Source organism: Hyaena hyaena, unplaced genomic scaffold (assembly GCF_003009895.1).
Source record: "Hyaena hyaena isolate Hyena2069 unplaced genomic scaffold, ASM300989v1 scaffold_322, whole genome shotgun sequence".
Lineage (NCBI taxonomy): Eukaryota > Metazoa > Chordata > Mammalia > Carnivora > Hyaenidae > Hyaena > Hyaena hyaena.
Window position 1 is genome coordinate 1,742,018 of NW_024080954.1, and position 27,847 is coordinate 1,769,864.

General features: G+C 40.3%; 1 protein-coding gene across 1 annotated transcript in view; it reads left to right on the forward strand.

Annotated features, from left to right (window-relative positions):
• Positions 1-27,847, forward strand: part of CD109 (CD109 molecule) — a 139,465-nt gene that overhangs the window by 20,466 nt on the left and 91,152 nt on the right. The window contains exons 3-5 of the mRNA XM_039248932.1: positions 3,576-3,604; positions 10,838-11,068; positions 16,337-16,462. Of these exons, the coding sequence (XP_039104863.1) occupies positions 3,576-3,604; positions 10,838-11,068; positions 16,337-16,462 (386 nt within the window). The remainder of the gene's footprint in view (positions 1-3,575; positions 3,605-10,837; positions 11,069-16,336; positions 16,463-27,847) is intronic.

The window sequence follows — 27,847 nt, forward strand, 5'->3', positions numbered from 1 at the left end:
AGCCCAACTTGGTGGTCAAACCAAAAACCATGAAATTATGACCTCAGCTGAAGTCAAATGCTTAACTGACTGAGCCACCCAGGTGCCCCTTATTGTTGAGTTTTAAAAGTTCTTTGTATACTGTGGATTACAGTTCTTTATCAGATGTGTCTTTTGCACATATTTTCTTCCAGTCTGTAGCTTATCTTTTCATTGTCTTGACACTGTCTTTGGCATAGCATAAGTTTTTAATTTTGATGAAGTCCAGCTGATGAATTCTTTCTTTAACGGATTGTATCTTTGGTGTTATACCTAAAAAGACCATCTAGATTTTCTCCTGTGCTATATTCTAGGAGTTTTATAGTTTTGCATTTTATGTTTAAGTCTATGATCCATTTTGAGTTAATATTTGTGTAGGGGATAAGGTCTGTCTAGATTCACTTTTTTGCATGTGGATGTCCGTTGTTCCAGCATTATTTGTTGAAGAGACAGTCTTTGGTCTATTGGATTGCTTTTGCTCATTTGTCAAAGATGATTCGATCATATTAGTAGGGGTCTATTTATTGGTTCTCTCTTCTGTTCCATTAATCAATTCGTTCTTTTGCCGGTACCACACTGCCTTGGTTACTGTAGCTTTACGTTAATTCTTGGAGTTGGTAGCATCAATCTTCCAACTTTGTTCTCCTTCAATATTGTAGTAGCTATTCTTCATACAGACTTTAGAACCAGTTTGTTGATGTCCATAAATTAACTTTATGGGATTTTGATTAGGATTGCATTGAATCTATGGATCAAATTGGGAAGAACTGATATCTTGATCATATTGAGTCTTTCTATCCATGAACATTGAATATCTCTTCATTTATTTACTCCTTCCTTGATTTCATTTATCAGAGTACTTTTCTCATAGAGATTTTGTAACAGTTTTGTTAGGTTTACACAAGTATTTCCGTGTTTGGGGGTGCTAATGTAAAGGGTGTTATTTTTAATTTCAAATTCCACTTGTTCATTGTCGGTGTATTTTTAACTGAGAACACACTCTCTTCACATATGCTGAGGTACGTGGTAAGATCGGAGCAAATTCTGCTGTGTGGAGGATATTCTCAATTCCATCTTTTCCCCATTTTGAACTGTTGAAATGTTTCAGTTCAAATATGTTACAGGGTTTGTCTTTTTGCATGGAAAGTACTATGGCTCCTTTAAGCAAATATTTTAACAACACAAAATTTGTCCACTAAATTGCTCTACTTATGGTGCTTTTGAATGTCTCACCAAGTTTAGTTGTTGCAATATCATAGGGCTTTTCAGTTCCACTTCAGTTAAGTATAGAATATGCTCATCCCTTTAAAAATAAGAACTTAATGAGAGGTTTCTTCCCACAAGTTGAGATATTCTTAAAGCATGATTACAGTATTTCAAAGTTAAATTTTGTGCAAATTAAACCCATCTCATATTAATACTTTGCTACACTGAAAAGATTCAGGATAAATGCTAAAGCAGGATGCTGGGAGGTCAGCAGAACCTGGGATGTTCCTGGCGAGGACTCACATGGTGTAAAAGGCCTTTCGTGATCTGGTCCAGCCTCATGTCTATAATCCTCTCTCTCTAGCTCTTTGCTTTTGTAGATTCATGCTGACCTCCACTCTTTTGCACTTGCTGCTGCTCTGCCTGGAAACTCCTTTCCTTTCTCATCTGGCTAATTTTCCCTTATCCTACAACCCTAGACTCTGGCATCATTTTCTTTAGGTTCTCGCCTGGTTCCTCTGAAGTGGTCTCTCCCTACCTTTACTGCAGCCCTTCCAGGTTGAGTTATATCTGTTTAGTTGTTTCTCCTTCTTTACCTTTCCAAGACACTTAAAAAATTTTTTTTTACATTTATTTAGTTTTGAGAGACAGAGCACAAGTGGGGAGGGGCAGAGAGAGAGAGGGAGACACAGAATCTGAAGCAGGCTCCAGGCTCCGAGCTGTCAGCACAGAGCCTGACACGGGGCTTGAACTCACAAACTGTGAGATCATGACCTGAGTTCAACTGACTGAGCCACTCAGGTGCCCCTCAAGACACTTTTTGTCCAATGTCCTATTATTTAAGAGTCTTGCTCTTTGCTTCCAATGGCGACAGTTATTGGATAAGCTGATCTGTGCTAGGGGATAAGCGATTTTGATGAATTGCTTATCTGCTGCTGAAAATATATTTGTATTTCATGGAGGCCCATTGGGGCAGTAGTCTTCAGAGATAATTCAAATTATGACACACATTGGGGATTGTGCAAGACCATTTATAAAGGTATAGGCAGAACATGGCTTAGCTTTTACTTTACTGAGCAAAACTAAGGAATTAAGGTTTTCTAATATTTCATATTTTGGTTGATAATATTTAATACTTTGGTTGAGAAAGTATATATATATAACTTTATCATCTAACTTGACATTGGTAATATGTATTAATTGACTCCGTGCCCCGTGATAACAATATGAATACCTTGCTATAGAGGCATGCTATATCCCCGGTGGATATCCCTTCAAGTTTTCTGGCACTGTCATGACTTAAATGATCAAGTGCTTCCTGTGTGCCAGACACTGTTCTACACACTTTACAGGGATCAACATACTTATTCTTCACAACCACCTTGTGAGATTGGTACTATTATTAGCATGCTCATGTGATAGCTGAAAAAATGGAGACTGGATAATCAGGTAACTTTTTCAAGGATGGGGTGAGCACATGGTTGGTTCAGTATACAACTGATATAGCCTAGTTCCAGAGGCCACTTGTTTAATTTCTGTTCCGTACTGTGCTGGGCTCTGGCGTTCGTCTGTTCCTATGGGATAGACACATGCGGCTTCCAGCAGGACGGGGACCATGTCTGTCTTGTTCATTGTGGTAAAAGTTTCTTAAATTTTCACAAATATTTCCTAAATGAAGGAACCGTGAGGGCCTGTCACCACCTCTGAACTCATGTCACTTAAATGGGAACTTTGGATAAGTATTCTTTTGTTTTTAACTTGAAACATTTTTTCTCTTGAAATAATTAGATCTGATGAGAAATTGGCATGAGTTAAATTAGCAGTCCTATGTTTAGAAACTTTTCATGAAAAAAAGTCTGCATCACTCTAATACCAGTGAGTCGATTATGAGTCCCAGCTCCCCCCTGACGTGACTAATGCCTTCCTTTCCTTCTTTTATCATGAGGGTCTGAGAACATAAGAAATAAACCTTAGGTTTTTCCTCAACACCGATTAAAGTGTCCCTCAAATGTGTATGACCTTAAAACAGCAACAGGAACAGCAATAATAATGACAACAAAATGATAATGGAAAAGAGAAGCAGAACTTAAACTAATTTGGGGGGGGGTTCACCCACTGATAGCCTTTTAAGTCTGGCTCCACTTTCCTTAATTCTTTGGCACAAGGCTATATAATAATCTCTCAGGTGTTCTGAGCTTTAATGAAATTGTTTTGTTTTGACCAAATAAGTTTGTGATTCTGTAAGCTTATGATTCTTTCCACATTTGAAAGAGTATTTGGAGAGTTTGGGAGTTTTGTATTACCATCATATTCAAATTATGACTCTATTTTCTTCCCTGTTTTGCTTTTAGGCTCTTTCAAGACACTTACTCTTCCATCAGTAAGTATCCATTTAAAAATTTTGGTTTCAGAAATATACATTGCATTGGTGAGACAAATAAATTAATATTTTTTGGCTTTTATATCAATTTACATTTCTTGTGAGTTTGGCTTCAGTTCAGTTTCACCTTTAAATGAAGAATAATGTTACTTCAGGGCACTTGGTGGCTCATCTGTTGAGTGCCCAACTTCAGATCAGGTCATGATCTCACAGTTTGTGAGTTTGAGCCCTGCACTGGGCTCTTTTTGGAGTCAGCACTGAGCCCACTTTGGATCCTCTGTCCCCCTCTCTCTCTGCCCTGCCTCCCTCTCTCTCTTTCTTCTCTCTCTGTCCCTCTCAAAAATGAATAAACATTAAAAAAAATTTTTTTAAATGTTACTTCAGGGAGATCCGTTATTAGCCTCTTCAAACTCATAGCAGAGATTTTCCTCTTGTGAAGCAGGGAACTTCACTGAGGGAAACCTTCCTGGACTGTTGCCACAGAAGCGTGGGCTGGTTTGGTGCTGCTTCTGCCTTCCTGAACCTTGAAGTTTGAGTGTATAATTAACACTCTGCCCCTCTGTTTCCCTGTCCTAGAAAGTGGAGGGTCACAGTGAGCCATAATGAAGACTGAGACGTTGGTGATATTGATCCTGTCTTTGTTAAAAACATTTTTTTTGTTGTTTATAATTTAATTTTTTGCATTACCTTTTCTATTTTAAAATATTTAAAATTTACTTATCTTGATTACTGATTTTTTTGCCTCCTCAAATTTTGCACCAGAGGCAAGGGCCTCACTCACCCCACCCACTTCCTAGCTCTGGAAAAGGGGATAAAGAAACCACCTCCTTCATAAGGGCTTCTTTACCCTGCAGGTGAAATGAGATGTTAAAGTGCTGTAAAATTTGCTATGGAAGTGGAAAGAGGTTATTATTTTGTTGAGAAAGTCATAAAACCTTATGATCAAATGCTGTTTGTGAACTGCTCCTGCTTTGTAGCTTTGATTGGGAAGTTTGCATTTTTATTACCATGTTTTGTTTTGGAGCTTCACACTTTGGATGTACAGTGAGAAAGTAGACCACAGCATTCAACAGGAGATGCGATTTGGTATACTTTTCTGAGAACAGTTGACTAATGACTTTGTTAAAAAACAAAATTTGACCCGGTCAATTTGAAAATCTAATTGGCTTAGTAAGTGATTCATGAATTGGGCAGGATCTCATCCAGCAAGTAGAGGGAAGCTCCAAAGAATTGTATAGTGTGGAAGGTTTTTGTAGGTAGGAAGGTGGGGCAACAAGTTATCAGCAAAAGAAAAGAAAGGATTGTCCAAGGCCAGGTCACCTTCCCTTAGGGGGAAGGACATGGGGTCTTATCCTGCAGATTGCCTCATCTTCCTTTGGGTGGAGTAGGGGTAGGGGGAGAGGGCCCATGTGACAGATTACCTCATTGGTTCTTGTCAGAAACTTCCAGATTGATTGGCCTAAAATTCCACTCCCGGAAAGGTTGAAACTGCAGTTGAGTCCTGGTTTACTGTTCTGGGAGCAAATGACTCCACCTTGGGCCTGTGGTTTCTTTTTAACAACTTTAGCCTTGACACTTTACATACTTAATGTAGGATTACCATTAGCTGATGAGCCAGGTTCCTCCATTACTTCTTGAAGGTTACTTATCAAGCATATTCAGAAACCACATTCCTTTCTGCAGGGGTGGTGGTGGGGGTGGTATTCCTGGAGAGTATAGTGCTCCCAAACACTACTTTATAAAAATTACTTATATTCCGGGGCACCTCGGTGGCTTAGTCGGTTAAGCGTCCGACTTTCGCTTAGGTCATGATCTCGCGGTTCGTGGGTTCGAGCCCCGCGTCGGGCTCTGTGCTGACTGCCAGCTCAGAGCCTGGAGCCTGTTTCGGAGTCTGTGTCTCCCTCTCTCTCTGACCCTTCCTTGCTCACGCTGTCTCTCTCTCTCCTAGAAATAAATTTAAAAAAATATTAAAAAAAAATTAAAAAAAATTACTTATATTCCATAGCTGTTGTTTCTTGCCTGTTACGTTTGTACTTTCCCTCCTAAGAAATATAACTGCTTTTTCTATTGTTGAATAGGAAGTAGGGAAAGAGAGCAGGTGGAAATAGGGGGAAAGCCCAATCTCAGTGATGATAAGACATTGTATTGCATTTATACCCTAAAATATTAGATGCTGGTCATGATGCTGTAGGAAGAGTATTCCAGTGAGAAAATAAAAAATAAATCCTGTGTAATAGAATTGCCTTGTAGCAGAAGAGGCTGGGATTTAAGTTCAGGAGCCACAGCTTAAACTACAACTGTCTGGTTTCATGAGAGAAGCCTGTAGTTTCACAGGCTGGAAGTGTAGAAAGGCTGGAAAGAGAAGGCATCAGGCTTGGATGGTTCCAACAATGCCAGTTTATTATAAATTACACTCTTCCAAACTGTCATTAGCTGGTCTTTGGCTGCTATTATTCTTTTCAGCCTTACCTATTCTTTTAAGTATGAAGTTGGAAATACTAACTCCAACACTCTGTGTTTGTCTTTCCTAGTAATGCCATTTCTATTGTAGACAGATATAGCAATTATCTATTGAGAGCTTTCTTAGACATTATGTTTAGGAGTATATTCCTTTTCTACTAAAACAAAAATTTAAAGACTTTGTCATAAAGTGTGTCTGGGAGAATTTGATAATGCTTGGCAGAAATAGAAAGTTCTTTATTGTTATGAGTTGTCAGTTAAAATAGACTCAGTTTTCAGAGAGTGCACTTGCATTCTGATGTTTGTAAATGTAATATTTCAGTTTTTTTGAGGTTCTCATGAATTATTGCTGTAAAATTAAATATTTTGACTGCATTAACACAAATGTGTTTTTAATATCTGATTAACTCATTGTTTCTATTTTTGATACAGTACAATCAGCTTTTAATAAGTAAATAAAAAAAACAATTGATGCTTAATATAAAGGTTTTTTTTTTTGCACAAAATGTGGTAGGAGAAATTTCTTTTATTCTCTGTAAATAAATCCAACATAACATGAGGGAGGGGTTTTTAAAGTTAGGAATGTTGTTGACATTTATTTTACGTATAATTAATATTTTTAAAATATATTTTTAGTAGAAACTGTCATCATAAAGTCCTCAATTTAATTTTGAAAGTTATTTGAAATCTCTACTACTTTTAATAACTGGCATTAATGAAGTAGAGTAGGATAAATCCTATTTTGTTGTCTCAGTTTCCTTGATAATGATCATTGATAATTGGTCATTCAGAGAAGATGAAGTGGTTTTCGTCATCCCAGATTAGTTCCTTACCCTCCAAGAATCTTTTTACAATTTTTATTTTTATTTAAAAATTTAAAAAAAGTTTTTATTTATTTATTTATTTTTTAAATATTTTTATTTATTTCTAGGAGAGAGAGAGACAGTGTGAGGAGGGGAGGGTCAGAGAGAGAGGGAGATACAGACTCTGAAATAGGCTCCAGGCTCTGAGCTGGCAGTCAGCACAGAGCCCGACGCGGGGCTCGAACCCATGAACCACGAGATCATGACCTAAGCGAAAGTCGGACGCTTAACCGACTAAGCCACCCAGGTGCCCCAGCTTTTATTTATTTTTGATACAGAGAGTAAGCACGAGCTGGGGAGGGGCAGAGAGAGAGGGAGGCAGGAATCGAAGCTGACTCCACACTGACAGGAGAGAGCCCGATGCGAACTCAAATTCACGAGCGATGAGATCATGACCTGAACTGAAGTCAGACTCTTAGCCAACTGAGCCATCCAGGTGCCCCAATTTTTATTTATTTTTATTTTATTTTTAAGCAAACTCTATGCCCAAGATGGGGCTTGAACCCATAACCCCAAACAAGAGTTGCTCACTCCACTGACGAAGCCAGCCAGAAAACCCTCACCAACGACCTTTTTGAGTATACCTGCCTTAAATACCCTGGGCAAAGAGCAGTCATTTACTCAGAAAATTTGCTTTTATATATACACAGAATAGACTTAGCGTAATGAGAATTTAGCATGTCCCTCTCAGATGCCAATTGATACTTGGCTGATCAAAGCCCCTTGTTACTGCACTGTTGCCAGACAGTGTCTGTCTGTGGGAACTGTGTCTTTCTCCAGCCTTCTGTTCTCAGCTCAACATGTAAAACTACAAAATCCCTGTGGGAAACTAATTGGTTCTTGTATAAGAGTCATGGGAATCTCTGATGAGGGAACCTCTTTATTACCACTTCTGGGAAGTCTCTCAGTAACTGACCCCAAGAAGACAGAAGGCAATTGGTCAATAGAGATATAGGAGCTTTTATTTCTTTCTGGTGTCCTCTCCCCTGTGGGAAGCAGGTTACAACCCATTCTAGGTCTGTGACAGAGAAAAACCTCCATAAAGATTGCTTAAAATCCACACAATTTTCTTCATACTCTCTCACAGTATGTCCCTCTGCTGTTAACAGTGGAGGGCCAGGGTCTCTGCTACAGCCCAGCATTGGTAGTGCCATGCAAAGTCTGCAGTGACACCACAAGGCAAATGGTTTAGTCACCCCTGGTCTACTGACTGATACACCAAGTTCATTTGTACTCTCTGACTTTCCAGCCCTGGGATGAACACTGAGGCTTTGGGGAGGCAGAATTACCTATATCTTACATATGGAGGGTGGGCAGGGTTTCTAATTGGGCAATTAAAAAAGCAAATTACTTGGGGTGGCTGAAAGGAGCATAAAGATAGTACCATCTCCACTTGTGTTACTTCTGCTTTTTTATTTGGCGTCTTCATGGTTAAATAGGCCTCTTTAGTTTTGAGCCTCTGCATTATTACTTTGACATAAATCTTCAATCTACTATCAGTTCTGGAGTCTCTGTGCCACTAAAAATGATCAAAGTATATCCAAATCATAAAAAGCAATCCTATCAAATACCATATTTTAAATGTAAAGTATTTATGAATCTTTGCCATATATGTGATATGCTGGCATATATAATTTTCTGCTTATAGTTCAAAAATATCTCTTTAAAAGAATCTGAGAACTGAAGTATCATTTGAAAAAATAGAATATAAGAATGCAAGTTCCAAGCTAGACCCTCAGCCTTACTAGGGCATCCATGTTTGGCTCACGTTGTATTCCAAGGACTAGAACAACTTGGAGCTAGGAGGTGCTCAATAAATATTTATTGAAGAAAAGCAAAAATCGGCACTAGAAGTTATGTAAATGTGATGCTACTGATTGTTCTTTCTAACATTTTATTAAGAATTTTTCCAATATACAAAAAACTTGGAAGAATTTCGTGGTGAGCACTTCTGTACCCACCACTCAGAATCTACCATTAACACTTTATTATACTTGCTCTATTCCATATCTATACATCTATTTGTCTTTGTATCCATTAATTCATCTTATTTTTAAACATTTTTTGTGTTTATTTACTTATTTTTTAAGAGATAAGGAGAAAGCAAGCCAGAGAGGAGCAGAGAGAGAGGGAGAGATTGAATCTTAAGCAGGCTCCATGCTGTCAGCACAGAGCCCAATGCAGGGCTTGAACTCATGAACCATGAGATCATGACCTGAGCTGAAACCAAGAGACAGATGCTAAACCGTCTGAACCACCCATGCACCCTAATTCATCTTATTTTTAAAATGTGTCTCCAATAAATTGTGAACATCAGTACTTCTCTCCCTAAATATTTTTTGCTGACCGTTTTATTGGTGAATTGTTACATTTCCTTCATAGTCTCATCCATATTGTAAGCTTCAAGGTAACTGCTGTTACTGGAAGATCTCTGAGCTTTCTGTGGATAAAACTTATTTGCCAACATGAGCCAGAATTTAGTTTCAGAACCTCAGGTTTATTATAATGAAAACCAAATAAAAGTCAGGTGTGCTAGTCATCTATTGTTGCATAACCAATTATCCCAAAAGCTTTGGCATAAAACTGATGATCCCAAAGCTTTGGGCTATTACAAGGCTGCTGTCAGGATGTCAGTTAGACCTGCCTTCACCTGAAGGCTTCAGTAGGTCGGGGATCCTCTGTAAGGTAGTTCACTCGTATGGCTATCAAGCTGGTGGTGGGTGTTGGTGGGAGACCTCAGTTTCTCCCTATGTGGGCCTCTCCACAGGCTTCTTGAGTGTCCTCCTCACATGGCAGCTGGATTCCCTCACAGCGAAGAATCCCAGAGAGAAAGAGAACCAGGAAGAAGCCATCCATTCTCTAACACAGCTTCATTCTTTTCTTGAGAAGCAAGTCCCTAAGTCTGGGGAATGAGATTCTACCTTTTGAAGGGCAGAGGGTCAGAGAATTGTCAGACATGTTTGAAAGACATCACACGGAGGCTTTTATTACAGTAGTATAGCTCTTCTTGGGTTTGAATCTCAGCTAGTAACCTGGAGCAGCTTCCCAAACTCCTCCAAGCCCCAGGTTCCTTCTGTATAAAATGGTGTCAGTAAAAGCACCCACCTGAAGGATTGTTGGAAAATGACACAGGTCACATAAGCTGCCGAGTATGGCTTCAAGTCTGTTAATGCTGGCAGGTAGGAATTCTGCCGGTAATAGCAGTAGGAAGGCAGTGGCACCCCCGTCCTTCCCAAGACTACGACCTATGATGTGCAGGATGCAGGAAGAGAGCGCACTATAGAAAGGAGTTCGAAAGAGATATGGTGGGGCCGTAAGGAAAGAAGTCTTGTGCAAATTGTGCTTTTCACCAGTTGACTGCCTCAAAGAGGGAGGCATGGAAAAAAGTGCTGAAAGACATTAGATAGTTTGAACCCCCAATGACTGTTAGGAAGAATATGCACTTGGACTAGGAAATGACAAGGTGACCAGTGCTGAGCCCTACATTCCGAGAACCCTGCAATTTAACGGGAGAGAAAACTACAGGATGTTAAGAGGGAAAACAAATTGTTTAACATTGGTGCCTAGGAGAGGCAAGTTTTACAACATGGCAATTACTTTTAATAATACTATAGATTTAAATGTTCTATTCTTGGGGCGCCTGGGTGGCTCAGTCAGTTTAGTGTCCGACTCTTGATTTCGACTCAAGTCATGATCTCACGGTTCATGGGTTTGAGCCTGATGGCAGGCCTGCGCTGACAGTGCAGAGCCTGTTTGGGATTTTCTCTCTTTCCTCTCTCTACTCCTTCCCTGCCCCCTCAATGAAATAAGTGAACTTAAAAAAAAATATAAATTTCTCTGTTCTAATTTATAATTAAAAACATTTTCGAGGTAAAATAATGAGAATGTCTGATCTCTTCATTTTCTCCAGCTACCTCTGAACAGTGCAGATGGGATTTATGAGCTACGTGTAACTGGACGTGCCCAGGATGAGATCTTATTCTCTAATAGTACGCGCTTATCATTTGAGACCAAGAGAATGACTGTCTTCATTCAAACAGACAAGTCCCTCTATAAGCCAAAGCAGGAAGTGAAGTTTCGTGTCGTTACACTCTTCTCAGACTTTAAACCTTATAAAACTTCTTTAAACATTCTAATAAAGGTAAGTGCCAGCTAGAAATAAAGTAAGAAGTTCAAGCCATCTTACTAAAGCTCTCTGCGAAGTTCCAGTCAAGTTATCTTAGATTTCGCCATGGGTAAACTTCTCTCCCAACAAGAGAATACTCTGTCTTGGAAGGGAAATGGGAGAGCAGTGGGTTCAGAGCTCAGGCTCCAAAGTTGGCTGGCTTGGACTCCAGTCCTTGCTTCTTCATTGATTAATTCATTTGTTAAACATGTTTTGAACTTTTGTGTTCAGGCCTCTGGGGTGGGGCAGTGAGCAGAACAGATTAAATCCCCTGCTCACATCAAGCTTCTATTTCAGTGAATAGTGTGGAGACAGGCACTAAATAAACACATAAATATGTATACAAAGGGATTGGTGTGTGCTTGTGTGTGTGTGTGTGTGTGTGTGTGTAAGAGAGAGAGTGTTTATGTTTGCTCTTTTCTCTAGGTTGTTAGGGGAGTCCTATGTGAGCAGAGGCCTAAAGGAAATAAAAGAATGAGCCCATACATACAGCGGGAACAGCTTGTGTAAAGGCCCTGAGGCGGGAACTTGTTGGGTACATTGGAGGAAAAATAGGCTGATAGTGTACCAGGGCGTGAGGGGACAAATATTAGGAGATGAGGTAAGATATAGCTACGTGGGTTGGAGGAGGGGTGGATCATACAGGGTCTTCCTGGGCATGATATGGACTTTGGATTTTACTGAGGGAAGTGAGATTTCACTGGAGAATTGTGAGGACAGGCGTGATGTGATTTGACTTGTAAAAGGATCACTGTCTGCTCTAAGAAGAATAGATGCTAGTTGTATGAGAAAATTAATCTCTCTGAGCCCCAGTTTCTTTATTTGTAAAATGTGTAATAATAATAATACCTCACAAAGGTTTTTGTGAGATAATCCAAGCAAAGCATTTAGAACTATGCCTGCCACATAGTACGTGCTCACTGAACATTAGCTCTTTTTATAATGCGAACTCCATTGGCAGGGAGTCATTTGGCCTCTGCTGCTTGCACACTCTGATGGTCCGGAGGCAGGTAGTTGGACTGAGTGTTTTCCTGTGGGAACCAAGTTGAGGACCGTTGAGATCCTGCTGGACCTGCTTTTCTACGCTTAGGCTGCAGAGAATACAAGACATTTGATCCTTACATGGAAATAAGGTGATCAACTCACCCCAGTTTGCCTGGGTCTCTCTTGATTTTATAACTGAAAAGTCCCTGGTCCTGGGAACCCTCTTGGTGACCTTCCGTGTTCTCATGAATGACACAGAATGGAAGGCAAATTTAGGTTTTTTAGTTCAGTATCTTCCTATTCTTCTTAACTTATGTGTTGCTATAAATTAAACTAAAAGCCAAACAAAAATCAAGCAAACAAGCACATATACGTGTAACTTCAAGCCAAACATCCTCGGGCATCCTGCTCAATGCGTATTTCTTGAATTTGCAAGAATTGCCATTCTGTGAATCTCTGCCTTCACTGTATAATGGAATGTCTATAAAGGAGGTTGACATAGTGAATAGCATGTCTAAATTCAAGTAGCTTTCTAAGCAGGGCTTTATGGACTGCAGTCACATCATCCTTCATCATTTGTCCACATATGCTGAGAGCTTAGTGTCTGCCAGAAACGAAGTGTAAGGTGGAGGATTTGGAGGTCATCTGCCTGTCTCTAGCTGTTTATATCCAATCTGCCTCGTTCTACCTGAGGTAATGAAAGTCAGCACTTGATAAATTGCCTACTCTAGGCATTAACCCAGAACCAACCCTGCTGATGCGGGACAAATACCTCACAGAGGTTTTTGTGAGGATTAAGTGAGATAATTTAAGTAAAGCATTTAGGACTGTGCTAGTCTGTGCGTTTTTATTATTTTGCCTCGCTATGGTGCTTTAAGATCTGCCTTTGAAGCCTTTGATTTGTACTCTTGGCCTCTTCTCTACAACTTTGGACTTAGCTTGACACATTTGGCTTTCTCAGAAGGGCTCAGAGAGACCTCTGGGCCTGAGAAATCCTACTGGCCTTACCAACATGTGGCCCTCTCGGCCCGGGGAGGGGCGTTTAGACTAAAATTCTACCTGGAGCCCAGAATGTTTGGGAACTGTGCCCAGGGGGTTTCCATACTCTGCTCTCTGCACCCGGGCAGTGAGGCTGAGATGTGAACTCAGGTCCAGCCTTGTAACTTGCGGAAGCCAGATGGGAGCTCTGATGCCCACACTGCTGTGTTTCCCCCATCTGAAAAACAGTCGTTTGGGCCAGAATGTGGTGTTTTCTACATCCTTCAGTGTAGAATAGTTGGTTTCTTGGCAAAACTTCCCAGAATAAAGTGGAACTTAGTGTAACAGGCGCCCCTGACTTGAACAAAGTTGTACCCTCTAGTATAGTACCACCTGCAGGCTAATGTGGAGAATGCATTTGATGGCTAGAAGGCTAACTTCTCGGAATCCATCCCGCCCAGTCAAGATGATAGTCAATGATACTGTAATAGTGGGCGACCTGCTGAGACAGCGAGTAGCTACACTTGTGGTGAGCATAGCAGAGTGTATAAACTTGTCAAATCGCTAAGTTGTGAAAAAACAAGATGTAAATAAAATATTGACTGTCAGTCACAGCATATTCAGGGGTGCTCAGTGTTTTTTTTTTTTTTTTTTTGTCATTGGATATTATTAAATTTGCCTGCCTTGATAACTCACCTTCTCAGGTTGAAAGGGCCTTCAGAGCCCTTTTGGCAGTGGTAAAAACATGCCCTACCCCTGCTCTGATTCTGGTTTCCCCTGGCTAATCCGGCCTGACACTATGGTGCCTTCAAAAGTTCCAAGGAAGGTGGTGGCAAGGCTGGCTTCTACCCCAACTTCCTTCCTGAAGAAGGTGTTGCTTCTTGTACATGTGAGTGACCTTGTATGGAAACAGCCGAGGTGGCCTTGGGGGTGTATCTTGTGACTATCCCCTGATACTCTGGCATGGAGCAGCCGTGACAAAAGCAGGACCTCATCCCTGGTGAGGTGAGGGGACCCCCTTGTTTAGGTGATTTGACTTCTCTAGTTCTACATGCTAGACAGACTCCAGGTGCATAACCCAGGACTGTGAGGAGTGGCAGAAGTACTCCTCGTGGATGTATTCTCCAGCCAGGGATTTATTGCTTGAGACAGAGTGGCACAGGCAGCAGGTACTGTGCTGTGCTGAAGCACCTGACAGATCCAGAACCATCTGAAGGTGACTCAGCACAAGGGGCCACTCTTCCAGCATCTCCAGCATGTGGCTGTTCTGGTTGTGGCAGGGACACTGCTCATGTTGTACATGGCTGGCCTGTGTGCGTCCTAGCAGGAGATGACGACGTACAAATGCTGGATTCCGCTGTGGTGCCAACATGCGCGGCCGTTTGAATCCTGATGTGTAAAAACTTCGGTGTTTCTACATTCACTGTGTTTTCTTGCTGGTGACGGTTAGGCTTAGGCCTAAGACAGGCTTGACAAACCAGAGGGATTATCTCATTCACTCCCAACTGTCCAGATCCTCTGGGTTCAAAGTCCTCAAGGACTTCATTTAGGACTTCCTTTTTTTGTAGGGCCACGGTACCACCTGGGAGAAGGGTAAACCTTCACCAAAATAATGCACCAGTGGAGTATGAACATTCCTTTCCTTACAGTTTAAATAACACTGGGAATTTATTTTTTATTTTTGCCAGGCTGACAGAAGAGAAATAGTATTTTTTGTTTTCACCCACGTGTCACGCTGTGCCAGGCACAGGAGACCCGGCTGCTGATTACAATGCCCGTCCCGGGAGTTTGCCAAGGAGAGTGACCTGATTAGTCTTGACTTGCTTTTGGTCTTTGGTTTTAACAATTAGTTTCTGGCTTACTAGACCACTCCTGACTCACTTCTCAGCATTGTCCTTACCTCTGACTTTCACATTCTCCCCTACTCAGGGAGGGAGGTTACTTCTGGCTTCCATTAACTGGGCTGACCCACTACCTCCAGTCAAAGGATAGAGAAGAAGAATCAGGGAAAATATTTGATCCCTGCTCTCAGGAGGCCACAGTCTAGCTGGGAACAAAAAACCCCGTGTAACCCATGAGTACAATAAACAGTAGTATGCCCTAGATGTACCAGGGGCTCTGCAGGAAGTGACCATTTTGTTTGTTGGAAGCATGTATAGGAGGCAGGACACTGGAGTTTATTTTACCCGTCGGACAGGAAGGGAGGGAATTCTTTGCAGCAATTGTAGAGGCTGAGAAGCATGGGCTTTTGGGGGTGAATTACAAACAAAACTATATATTTAGAGGAAGATGAGCATAGAAATATAGATGGAGTCAGACTGCTAAGTTATGTAAACTGTGTAAAGAAGTATAGACCTCATTCTGTAGGCAAAAGAAAGCCATCACCACCTTGTGGTCCAGTGTAAGTTTATAGCCAGTGTTTATTCCGTTTGTCGTATGTCAGGAACGGTACCAAGGGTTTCGGCTACTTTGTCTCAGTCTCAGATTTGTGTTTCAGATGGATAACATTGTTGACAGAGGGGAAGATGTATTGGAGGGGCAAGATTGGAGGAGGGAGATGAGTTGTAACAGAAAACCGAACATGGCGGCTAGATCTGAGGATTAGAGAGAGATGAAAGAGGCGGAGTTGACAGGCTGGGAATGTGGGGAGAGGCCTGGGATGACTGCTGGAGTGGCTCGGCGGAGTGCTGCATGACGGGATCACTGGGGAAGTCTAGGAAGACTGAAGTGTTTTTCCATGCATCCCCTTGGCCAAACATGGCTGTGATACGTTTTATTGGATTAAAAGGTGTGTGGGTTCAAATCCTGAATTCACGTATTATTTACTGTTGAGTGTGTACCTAACCTCTCTGGGAGTCTGTTTTTGCTATAATGTGAGGACAGCCCTACCCTGAGGGAGAGTTGTGATGACTGAGTGATGTATGAGTAATAATGTTAAGACCGAGTGCCTGACACATAGTGGGCCCTGAATATACGAGGCCTGTTATCTCTAGTTAACAATGACAACACAGGTTTGGTGATACACACGTCGTGGTGTTCCATAAAGAGAGAAATGTGGTGCCAAGAATTGAAAGGTGGAACAGAATAAAGATGTTGTCAGGAGGGTATGAGAAAGGAAGAAATTCTGATTTGTCTTCTTTAGTAACATATAGACAACATTTTCCAAAACCTGTCTCTGTGCCATATTTAGGATGTCCCTGGGAGTACCACAGGGAGGGGATCATTCATAACACATGTACGTGGCAATATTTATATAGTTAACGTGTATGGTTCTCATTGTAGGACCCCAAGTCCAATTTGATCCAACAGTGGCTGTCAGAACAAAGTGATCTTGGCGTCGTTTCCAAAACTTTTCAGTTATCTTCCCATCCAATACTTGGTGACTGGTCCATTCAAGTTCAAGTGAATGTGAGTATAAATATATTTTTAGGGGGAATGCTAAAATAATTTAATTAGGTCAGGTGGGGAAATATCTCCAACACCATTTATTCAATGAACAGAAAAGTGTTAATCTGAACATCTAGATGATATAAGTGGTTTATTTTGACTTTACTCTGTTTATCAATACAATCTTTCATTGTAACATGTTAGAGTTTTAATCATTTTTGCCTTTTTCTGTAATACAATATTTGAAGATTAAAACATTTTGCATTTAATGTAAAACTGATTAATGTTTATTTTACTTATTCAGTGCCGACATTGAGTATTTTAAAACTAAGCAATGGATGCATAGTTATTATTTGGCAAACTTTGTGTCTCTGAATAATGACTCCTGATGAGATTGGATTAACCTACTTTATCATTGTTTTAAAAAACACAGTGATTGGGGCGCCTGGGTGGCTGAGTTGGTTAAGTGTTTGACTTCAGCTCAGATCATGATCTCATGGTTCATGTTTTGGAGCCCTTCAAAGGGCTCTGTGCTGACAGCTCGGAGCCTGGAGCCTGCTTCGGATTCTGTGTCTCCCTCTGTCTCTGCCCCTCCCCCTCTGCGCGCATGCGTGCTCTCTCTCAAAAAAAATTTTTTTAAAAATACAAAAAATAAGAAACAGTGATTTTAAACAACCACACCAATTTTCTGCTCGCCAGGTCTTCTTTCTCCCCAGCTCCTCCACCTACTTCCTTTGTTCGTTGCCAACCTTTGTAGGTCTGAGATTAACAGGGCAGACTCGTGAGAATGCCCTCATCTCTCAGCCTTAGGTTTTCTCCTGTGCATCCATCCCTGTGTCATGTTTCAGGATTCATTGAATATTTTCCCATTTTTTTGGAGTTTATTAAAGTAGATATAAATTTGTGAATAAGAGCTTTTGAAAACAGTTCTATTAAAACAGCTGTTGACATTTTGGACAAAAATTCTTTTCTGTGGGCATTGTCGGGTACACTGTAGGATGTTTAGCAGTATCTTTGGCCTCAGCCCCTCAGATGCCAGTAGCAGCCCGAGTGTGACAAACAAAAATGCCTACAGACATCGTCAATGTCCCTGGGGGGAAAATACCCTCTCCCTTCCCCATTGAGAAACACTTTATTAGAAAGAAAAATCATTCATTAACATAAGACCTTAAGTGGGATAACTGTACCAAGTACTTAATAAATAAAAATTAAAAAAAATAAATCCCCATTCTGCTTTTAGGAAGAGGTCACATCCTAAAAGCAGAACTAGTCCCTCTTAGCCAGCACATGTGTTTTGAGCACCCATGTAAAGATGAACAGTGCCTGCAGGGAGGTTGTGCTGCAGGGTTAAGACAGACGGGCAGTGAGAAAGTGTAGAGGTGTGTATAGGGATCAGGGAAGCCTGGAGGAGGGGGTGCTGAGCTCTAGGGAAGCCAGACATCTGCATTTATGGAGAAAGAGGAAAATCAATGTTTGTGACACTTCACAGAGAGAAAGCTATGTCTAGAGGCTGGGAAGGTGGAAGAGAGCCTCACAGTTCTGGGGGTTTGGGAGAAGTTTGGTGTTACTGGCACATGTGGAGAATGATGGGAATTGATGATTAGGATGTATACTGTGAGTGTGAAGGAATTAGGGTTTTCTTCTCAGTGCCCACCTTTGATTTCACTATCGAGTTCTCCAGGATCACTTGTTTATCCATTTGTCCGTCTTTCTGTCTCTCTGTCCCTTTATCAAATACGTGAGGGCTTATAGGGCAGTGGTGGAAACAAGGAGATAAACATGCAAAATCTGTCTTCAAAGACCATTGTTGTGCTGACATGGTAATATGATAAAAATTGAATAACATAAGCGTGACAGGAAAACAAGGCACTGGAGGAATTGTCAGGTGCTGAGTCAGTGAGGTCCATCAGGTGCTTCTTTTTTTAAAAATTTATTTTATTAAAAATGTTTTTAAAATTATTCTTTATTTAAATTCAATTCAGTTAACATATAGTGTAATAATGATTTCAGAAAATGAAGTTAGCAATTCATCACTTACATATAACACCCAGTGCCCATCCCAAGTGACCTCCTTAATGTCCATCACCCACTTAGCCCATCCCCCCACCCAACACCCCACCAGCAACCCTCAGTTTGTTCTCTGTATTTAACAGTCTCTTATGGTTTGTCTCCCTCTCTGTTTTTATCTTATTTTTGCTTCCCTTCCCCTATGTTCATCTATTTTCTTTCTTATATTCCACATATGAGTGAAATCATATATTTGTCTCTCTGATTGACTTATTTTGCTTAGTATGATACACTCTAGTTCCATCCACATTATCGCAAATGGCAAGATTTCATTCTTTTTCATCATCAAGTAATATTCCATTGTATCTATGTACCACATCTTCTTTATCCATTCATCAGTTGACAGACATTTGGTCTCTTTCCATACTTTGGATATTGTCCATAGTACTGCTATAAACTTTGGGGTACATGTGCCCCTTCAAATCAGCATTCCTGTATCCTTTGGATAAATACCTAGTAGTGCAGTTGTGGGGTAGTTCTATCTGAAAAAAAATTTTTTTTTTTTTTACAAATATAGTTTATTGTCAAATTAGTTTCCACATAATACCCAGGGCTCATCCCCACAAGTGCCCTCCTCCATGCCCACCCCCTTCCCCCCCATCTGAAATTTTTTAAGGAGCCTTCATACTATTTTCCAGAATGGCTGTACCAGTTTGCATTCCTACCAGCAGTGCAAAAGGGTTCCTCTTTCTCTGCATCCTCGCCAACATCTATTTCCTAAGTTGTTAATTTTAGCCAGTCTGACAAGTGTGAGGTGGTATTTCATTGTGGTTTTGATTTGTATTTCCCCCACCAGGTGCTTCTAAGGGTGCAGTGTGACTTGGACTAGTGTGGGATAGAGAAGGTGTATTGTAAGAATGAGTGCTGATGCTTTTGGACTGCGTCTCACTGTCTCTCTGGCCCCATCATTGTCCCCTCATTCTTCTGTCAACCTCTATGGTGTTTCTAGTCCAAATCTGGACTGGTGGCATTGGCTCAGCTAAATAACCATCCTTCAAGCAACCCACTTCATCGGTGGCTGTGGATGGGCTTCCCCTGGGTCAGGTGTCCACTGTTGGTCCACTCAGAGGCACTTCTGCATGGTGGCCGGGGGCAGTCTCAGCTGTGTGGCAGCCTCTAAAAGGTTAATTTGTTCAGTGAGTGGTGAGCAGGATATATACCAGAAGACAGGGGACAATAGAATAGTGGAGAAAGGCTTTTGGAAGATGTGAGATCATAGGTTGAAAGATTTACAGGATTTCTCATGTAGAGGCTTGTGGACTGGATCTGTCATGTTGCTTTGGAAGGAAAAGAAAGACAAGGAAATGTAGGTGCTTAAAAAATTCAAATCATTTACAAGATTTGGCCTTTGCCCACCTTTTCAGCTTCATTAAGTGCCACCCTTCTCCTGGAATGGCCTTGGGTGGCCTAATCCCTGTAGACATTCCCATATCACTCTGCGCTTCTCTTGGTTCATTCATGTCACTTTTAACTGTTGGCACCTAATAGACTAGTCTTTTGGGCTTGTTCACGTCTGTATTTCTGTAACTTAGCACGTGTTTCACACATGGATATTAGTATTTATTAGATGAGTGTATTAAAGCCATTTAATAATCATTTGCATTGAAATACATATAATTTCCCCTATTCCACATTCTGTAAGGCATCTTTGTCTTATAGAAAAGACAAGCATATTGATCAGGTACATGGTGATATAATGCTTTTTCCCCCAGTTTTATTGAAGTACAATTGACAAAAGGATAAGCTGCTTAAGTGTACAATGTGATTATTTGATATGCATACATGTTGTAAACGGATTCCTTACAGGTTATATAATGTCAAGGCACACACTAAGGAAATCTAAGTACTTTTATTTAAGAGTCCTTTCAGGGCCACCAGGGGTCAGTATAATCAAAGAAATGTTATGGGAAGCAAACCCAGATCCTATATTGGTCTCTGGTTTTTATCTTTCCTTGACTCCTGCACAGCATTCAGAGATTGTTTATTGCTTTTTATTGAACTCCTTTTTCTTTCAGCAGTGAATAATGAGTGTGGTGGAAATATATTCATTATTTAAATAGTCCACCACTGTACGCCATATTTTTGTTTTTTCTAAGGCAGTGACCATTCTCAGTATAAATTTCAGGGAAGGTGGGGCGCCTGGGTGGCTCAGTCGGTTAAGCATCTGACTTTGGCTCAGGTCATGATCTTACAGTTTGTGGGTTCGAGCCCTGCATTGGGCTCTGTGCTGACACCTAGCTCAGAGCCTGGAGCCTGCTTAGGATTCTGTGTCTCCCTCTCTCTCTGACCCTCCCTGCTCACGTTCTCTCTCTCTCTTTCAGAAATAAATAAAAAAAAATTTAAAAAAGAAAATCATCTAAAAATACATCTAAAAATATGTAAATTTCAGGGAAGGGAAAATATTTATTTCAGAAGAATGTTTCGAAATCCCATTTGTCTCTAGAAAAAATATGGAGTGATCTTAGTATTAGGCTTACCAGAGCTTTGATTTGTAGTGACTGTAATCAGTGTGGCATTCTTTTGTTTTTCTTTAAGTGTTTATTTTGAGGGAGAGAGGGAGGGAGGGGCAGAGAGCGAGGAAGAGAGAATTACAAGCAGTCTCCAGGTTCAGGGCAGAGCCCTGTTCAGGACTTGATCTCACAACTATGAGATTACGACCTTGACTTGAGATCATGACCAGGAGATAATGACTTGAGCCAATATTGAGTAGTATAAAAGGTGTAGGATGGAAGATGGGCCCCTAATTCATTCTTTAATTCTCTAGTGGTGAGACTCTGAGCTATTTACCTTGATTCTTTAGGTAGGTAGCTCTAGGGAGATCTCTGCCTCCCTAGTCTTACTATATCAATTTTTTTGGGAAAAAATTTTTTTACAACAGCTTCTCTGGTCATTTAGATGCACAGCCAGCTTGGGAACCACTCAACTAGGTAACTTTGCCGTTTCTTCTAGTTGTCTCACTCTGAAGCAGTATTAGCGTGGGGACAAGAAACTGAAGGGAGAGAACTCAACTCAGTAGTCCCAAGGCTTGAAATCAGTCCTTTGGAGCCCTGTCTGATACATGTAGGTATCAAGTTATTATGCAATTCAGAAGCAGTCTGCAAAGGATTGTTCCTTTGTTTATAGCAGTTTCATCTGTCTTCTTTCGAGTTAGTTGTTGTCAAAAGGTTAGTAAGGTTTGCTAGCATCTCATGGCTTTTTATAGCCTTTCAGAGTGCTCCTTATCTTTCTGGACTTGCTGCCTAGCTGTGGCCTGGGTCAGTTTTCTTCTGCTGGAGCTGTTTGTCCTTTGTAGAGGAGCACATCTTTGTTTGGACAGTTCCCGTCCTTGAAGCTCTCTGCAAGTAGCATCTGGTAACCCTTCCGCTGGCTTGTGATGACAGCTTAACAGAAAGCATGGAGCAAACTGTGACAGGTCAGAAAACAGTGGCATCCTCTCTGGAATGTAGATGCAGTTTCCAAAATACTTTTGCTAGTCTCCGCTTAAAGGAAGCCTGCTTTTTTTGGGAAAGACTTCAAGTTCTTACTTCCATGTGCTGGGAGAAAGGGGAGGGGAGTTGGTTTTAGAATTTTGATTTCTTACAGCGGCAACTGGCAGGTCAGCATTTTGTTCTCTGTTCTTCCATGGGCCGTTCTACACACCTCTACTACAGCACTTACTGATCAGAGCTGTTGTTTCCTTTTATTTTTTCTTTATTGCGGCAAGATATAAATACTGTAAAATTTACCATTGTTGCCATTTTTAAGTATATAGTTCAGTGGCATCAAGTACATTTACATCCATCACCACCATCAATTTCCAGAATTTGTTTCATCTTTCCAAAGTGTGGTCAGTGTAGTTTAAAAAATTTTTTTTAAATGTTTATTTATTTTTGAGGGAGAGAGACAGAGCACGGGCAGGGGAGGGGCAGAGAGAGAGAGAGAGAGAGGGAAACACAGATCTGACACAGGCTCCAGGCTCTGAGCTGTCAGCACAGAGCCCAATGTGGGGCTTGAACCCATGAGCCATGAGAACATGACCTGAGCTGAAGTCGGACACTCAACTGACTGAGCCACCTAGGAGTCCCAGTGCAGTTTTTAAAAAATATCTATTTTTTTGAGGGGGGGGCATAAACAGGGGAGGGGCAGAGGGAGAGGGGGACAGAAGATCAGAAGTGGGCTCTGTGCTGACAGCAGCGAGCCTGATGTGGGGCTTAAACTCATGAACTGTGAATTCATGACCTGAGCCGAAGTTGGACATTCACCCAACTGAGCCACCATTGTAGTTTTAAAAAATATGACTGCCTTATTTAGTAGACTGTAAATTCCTTAAAGACAGGAATTCTCTTTTTATTAATGTTCATATTTGTTCTGTCTAATAAAGTATTTGATGTGTTGTAGGAACTCATTCATGTTTGTGGAATGAAAGAATGAGTGAGTGAACGGTGTCTCCTGGACTATTGCTATTATTATCCTTTGTGACATTCTTTGACTTAGAGTTCCACTCTCTCATATGCTACCACAACTTAGAAGAAATATTTCATTTGCATTTTGAGAATATGGATAGTTGCTGTATTTAAGGCATCCGTGAGCCAGTGGAACACAGGCCTTTTGGATTAATGTTCTGGACTTTCTGATTCTAAACATTAAAAGTTTCAGTGAAGAACGGAATATCCCAGCCTCTTATAAAATTCATAATGTACTCATAATTTGTGTGCCTTGCTATCCCTGTGACTTTAGTGAGCCATTTGATCTGCTATTGTCAGTCCTTTGGTGGTGTGCATTTTGATTTCTGGATCCCAACCTAAATTTTGTGAGGAGTTCCTTGTCTTGTTCTTTCCCTCCAAAAGCCACCTCAGGAGTGACTTTCTTTTCAAGGGTATTTTACCTACTATTCTCTTTAGGTACATCTTATTGACATCAGGCAGAAACTCTGGGTCAGATATTAGCATAGCAGTGAAATGGAGGATGCCGGAAGCCATAGTAAGGTTACCCCGATCCATCTCCTCATTTTAGGGAGGAAGAATCGGAGAGAAGTAATGTGACCTGGTTAGGCTCACACAGTGTTATGGTAGCTAGATTTCCTGACACTGTCAACTGTATAACATTAAATTATTTAATATGTGCCGTAATTGCTGTTTAAAGATGGTCACGTTTTTGGTTGAGTTTAGACATCAGCAGAGCTTGCTGTGTACATTGGATGAGAAGATGCCCACCTCTATGACATGAGTTGAGGGTGCCAGACAATCACTCTTTCACGTATTAGGTTGTTTCTTTTTTTACTTTTGGCTTAAAAATTTTTTATTTTAATTCCAGTTAACATACAGTGTTATATTAGTTTCAGGTGTATAATGTAATGATTCAACAATTCTACATCACCTGGTGCTCATGATAGCAGGTGCGCTCCCTAATCCCTGTCACCTATTTTACCCATCCTTCCACCTTCTTCCCCTCTGATAAGAGTCTGTTTCCTGGTTTGTTTCTTTCTCTTTTTTCTTTTTGTTCATTTGTTTTGTTTCTTAAATTCCGCATGTGGTATTTGTCTTTCTCTGACTTACTCTGCTTAGCATTATACTCCCTAGCTCTATACATGTTGTTGCAAATGGCAAGATTTCATTCTTTCTTATGGCTGAGTAATATTACAATATATTCATCTACCACACCTTCTTTGTCCATTTATCAATGAACATTTAGGCTGCTTCCATAGTTTGGCTATTGTAAATAATGCTGCTATAAATATCAGGGTGCATGTATCCCTTTGAATTAGTGTTTTTGCATTTCTTGAGCAAATATCTGGTAGTGCAATTGCTTGATCATAGGGTAGTTATGTTTTAAACTTTTTTGAAGAACCTCCATACTGTTTTGCACAGAGGCTGCACTAGTTTACATTCCCACCAACAGTGCGTGAGTTTTGCTTTTTCTCCACATCCTTGCCAACACCTGCTGTTTCTTGTGTTGTTGAGTTTAGCCATCTTGACAGGTGTGAGGTGATTTCATTATAACTTTGATTTGTATTTTCTTGATGGTAAGTGATGAACATTTTATCACGTGTCTATTGGACATCTGCATGTATGTCTTCTTGGAGAAGTGCCTCTTCTTCTGCCTATTTTTTAAATTGGAATATTTGTTTTTTGGGTGTTGAGTCTGATAAGTTCTTTATAGATTTTGGATACTAACCCTTTATCATATATGCCATTTGCAAATATCTTCTCCCATTCTGTAGGCTGCCTTTTAGTTTTGTTGACTGTTTGCTTTGCTTTGCAGAAGTTTTTATTTTGATGTAGTCCCAAAACTTTATTTTTGCTTTTGTTTCCCTTGCCTTGGGAGATGTATCTAGAAAAAAGTTGCTATGGCTGATGTCAAAGAGGTTAGGCCTGTGTTCTTTTCTAGGATTTTTATGGTTTCAGGTTTCACATTCAGGACTATAATCGACTTTGAATTTATTTTTGTGTATGCTGTAAGTAAGTGGTCTAGTTTCATTCTTTTGCAGGTTGATGTCCAGGTTTCTCAACACCATTTGTTGAAAAGATTATCTTTTTCCATTGGATATTCTTTCCTGCTTTGTTGAAGATTAATTGACTCTGTAGATGTGGGTTTATTTCTGGGTTTTCTATTCTGTTCTGTGGATCTGTGTGTCTATGTCAGTACCATATTGTTTTGATTACTACAGCTTTGTAATATAACTTGAAGTCTGGAATTGTGATACCTCCAGCTTTGCTTTAGTTTTTTAAAGATTGCTTTGGCTATTTGGGGTCTTTTGTAGTTTCATGAAAATTTTAGGATTGTTTTTCGAGCTTGCTGAAAAATGCTTTTGCTACTTTGATAGGAATTGCATTAAATGTGTAGATTGCTTTTGGTAGTATAGACATTTTAACAGTATTTGTTCTTCCAATCCATGAGGTTGGGATGCCTTTCCATTTCTTTGTGTCGTCTTCAATTTTTTTTTTATCAATGTTTTATGGTTTTCAGAATATAGGTCTTTCACCTCTTTGGTTAGGTTTATTACTAGGTATCTTACTATTTTTGGTGCAATTATAAATGGGATTTTTAAAAAATTTCTCTTTCTGCTGTTTCATTATTGGTGAATAGAAATGCAGAAGATTTCTGTACATTGATTTTTGTATCCTGTGATTTTACTGGATTTGTCGGTCAGTTCATTACGTGGAGTCTTTCAGGTTTTCTACATATAGTATCATGTCATCTGCAAATTGTGAAAGTTTTACTTTTTCCTTACCAATTTGGATACTTTCTATTTTTTTTGTTGTTGTTGTCTGATTGATATGGTTATGACTTTCAGTACTGTGTTGAATAAAAATGGTGAGAGTGGACATCCTTGTCTTGTTCCTGACCTTGGGGAAAAGCTCTCAGTATTTTCCCATTAAGGATGATGTTAGGTTTTTCATATATATGGCCTTTATTATGTTGATGTATGTTCTCTCTAAATCTACTTTGTTGAGGGCTTATATCATGAATGTATGTTGTACTTTGTCAAATGCTTTTTCTACGTATATTGAAATGATCATATAGTTCTTATCCTTTCTCTTATTGATGTTCTATATCATGTTGATTGTTTTGCAAATATTGAACCACCCTTGCAACCCAGCTGATCATGTGGCATAATTTTTTTTTTTTCAAATAGTTTATTGTCAAATTAGTTTCTACATAACACTCAGTGCTCATCCCCAAAGTGCCCTCCTCCATGCCCATCCCCCCCTCCCCCCCACATCCATCAGTCCTCAGTTTTTGTCAGCATTCAAGAGTCTCTCATGGTTTGCCTCTCTCCCTTTCCCCCACCATTTCCGCCCTTCTTCTCCCCCTTGTTCCTCCGTCAAGTTCCTCCTAATCCTCCTATACGTGCACACATATGGTATTTGTCCTTCTCTGCCTGACTTATTTCGCTCAGCATAACACCCTCAAGGTCCATCCATGTTGCTACACATGGCCAGATTTCATTGTTTCTCATTGCCATGTAGTATTCCATGGTATAGATAAACCACATCTTCTTGATCCATTCATCTGTTGATGGACACTTAGGCTCTTTCCATGTTTTAGCTATTGTGGAGAGTGCTGCTATGAACATTGGGGTACATGTGCTCCTATGCCTCAGCATTTCTGTATCCCTTGGGTAAATTCCTAGCAGTGCTATTGCTGGGTCATAAGGGAGTTCTATTGTTAGTTTCCTGAGGAACCTCCACACTGTTTTCCAGAGGGGCTGTACCAGTTTACATTCCCACCAACAGTGTAGGAGGGTGCCCGTTTCTCCACATCCTCGCCAGCATCTAGAGTTCTCTGATTTGCTCATTTTAGCCACTCTGACTGGCGTGAGGTGGTATCTCAGTGTGGTTTTGATTTGTATTTCCCTGATGAGGAGGGATGCTGAGCATCGTTTCATGTGTCTGTTGGCCATCTGGATGTCCTCTTTGGAGAAGTGTCTGTTCATGTCTTCTGCCCATTTCTTCACTGGGTTGTTTGTTTTTCGGGCGTGTAGTTTGGTGAGTTCCTTATAGATTCTGGATATTAACCCTTTATCTGATATGTCATTTGCAACTATCTTTTCCCATTCCGTTGGTTGCCTATTAATTTTCTGGGTTGTTTCCTTGGCTGTGCAGAAGCTTTTAATCTTGATGAGGTCCCAACAGTTTATTTTTGCTCTTGATTCCCTTGCTTTTGGGGATGTGTCAAGTAAGAAGTTGCTGCGGTGGAGGTCAAGGAGGTTGTTTCCTGCTTTCTCCTCTAGGGTGTTGATAGTTTCCTGTCTCACGTTCAGGTCCTTTATCCATTTTGAGTTGATTTTTGTGCATGGTGTGAGAAAATGATCTAGTTTCATTCTTCTGCATGTTGCTGTCCAGTTCTCCCAACACCATCTGTTAAAAAGGCTGTCTTTTTTCCATTGGATATTCTTTCCTGCTTTGTCAAAGATCAGTTGGCTGTATACTTTTGGGTCCACTTCTGAGTTCTCAATTCTGTTCCATTGGTCTATGTGTCTGTTTTTGTCATGTGGCATAATTTTTAAAAATATATTTTTGAATTTAGTTTGCTAGCATTTTGTTGAGGATTTTTGCATCTATGTTCATCAGGGATATTGGCCTATAATTCTCTTCTTTAGTGGTGCCTTTATCTGGTTTTGGTATCAGGGTAATGCTAGCCTCATGGAATGAATTTGAGTTTTCCTCCCCTTTCTGGTTTTTGGATTGGTTTGGGAAGAATAGGTATTAACTTTTATTTAAATATTTGGTAGAATTTGCCTGTAAAGCCTTTTGACTTTTGTTAATTGGGAGGTTTTTTTTTTTTTTTTTGAGTTTTTGATTACTGATTCAATTTATTTGCTGGTTATTAGTCTGTTAAAATTTTCTATTTTTTCCT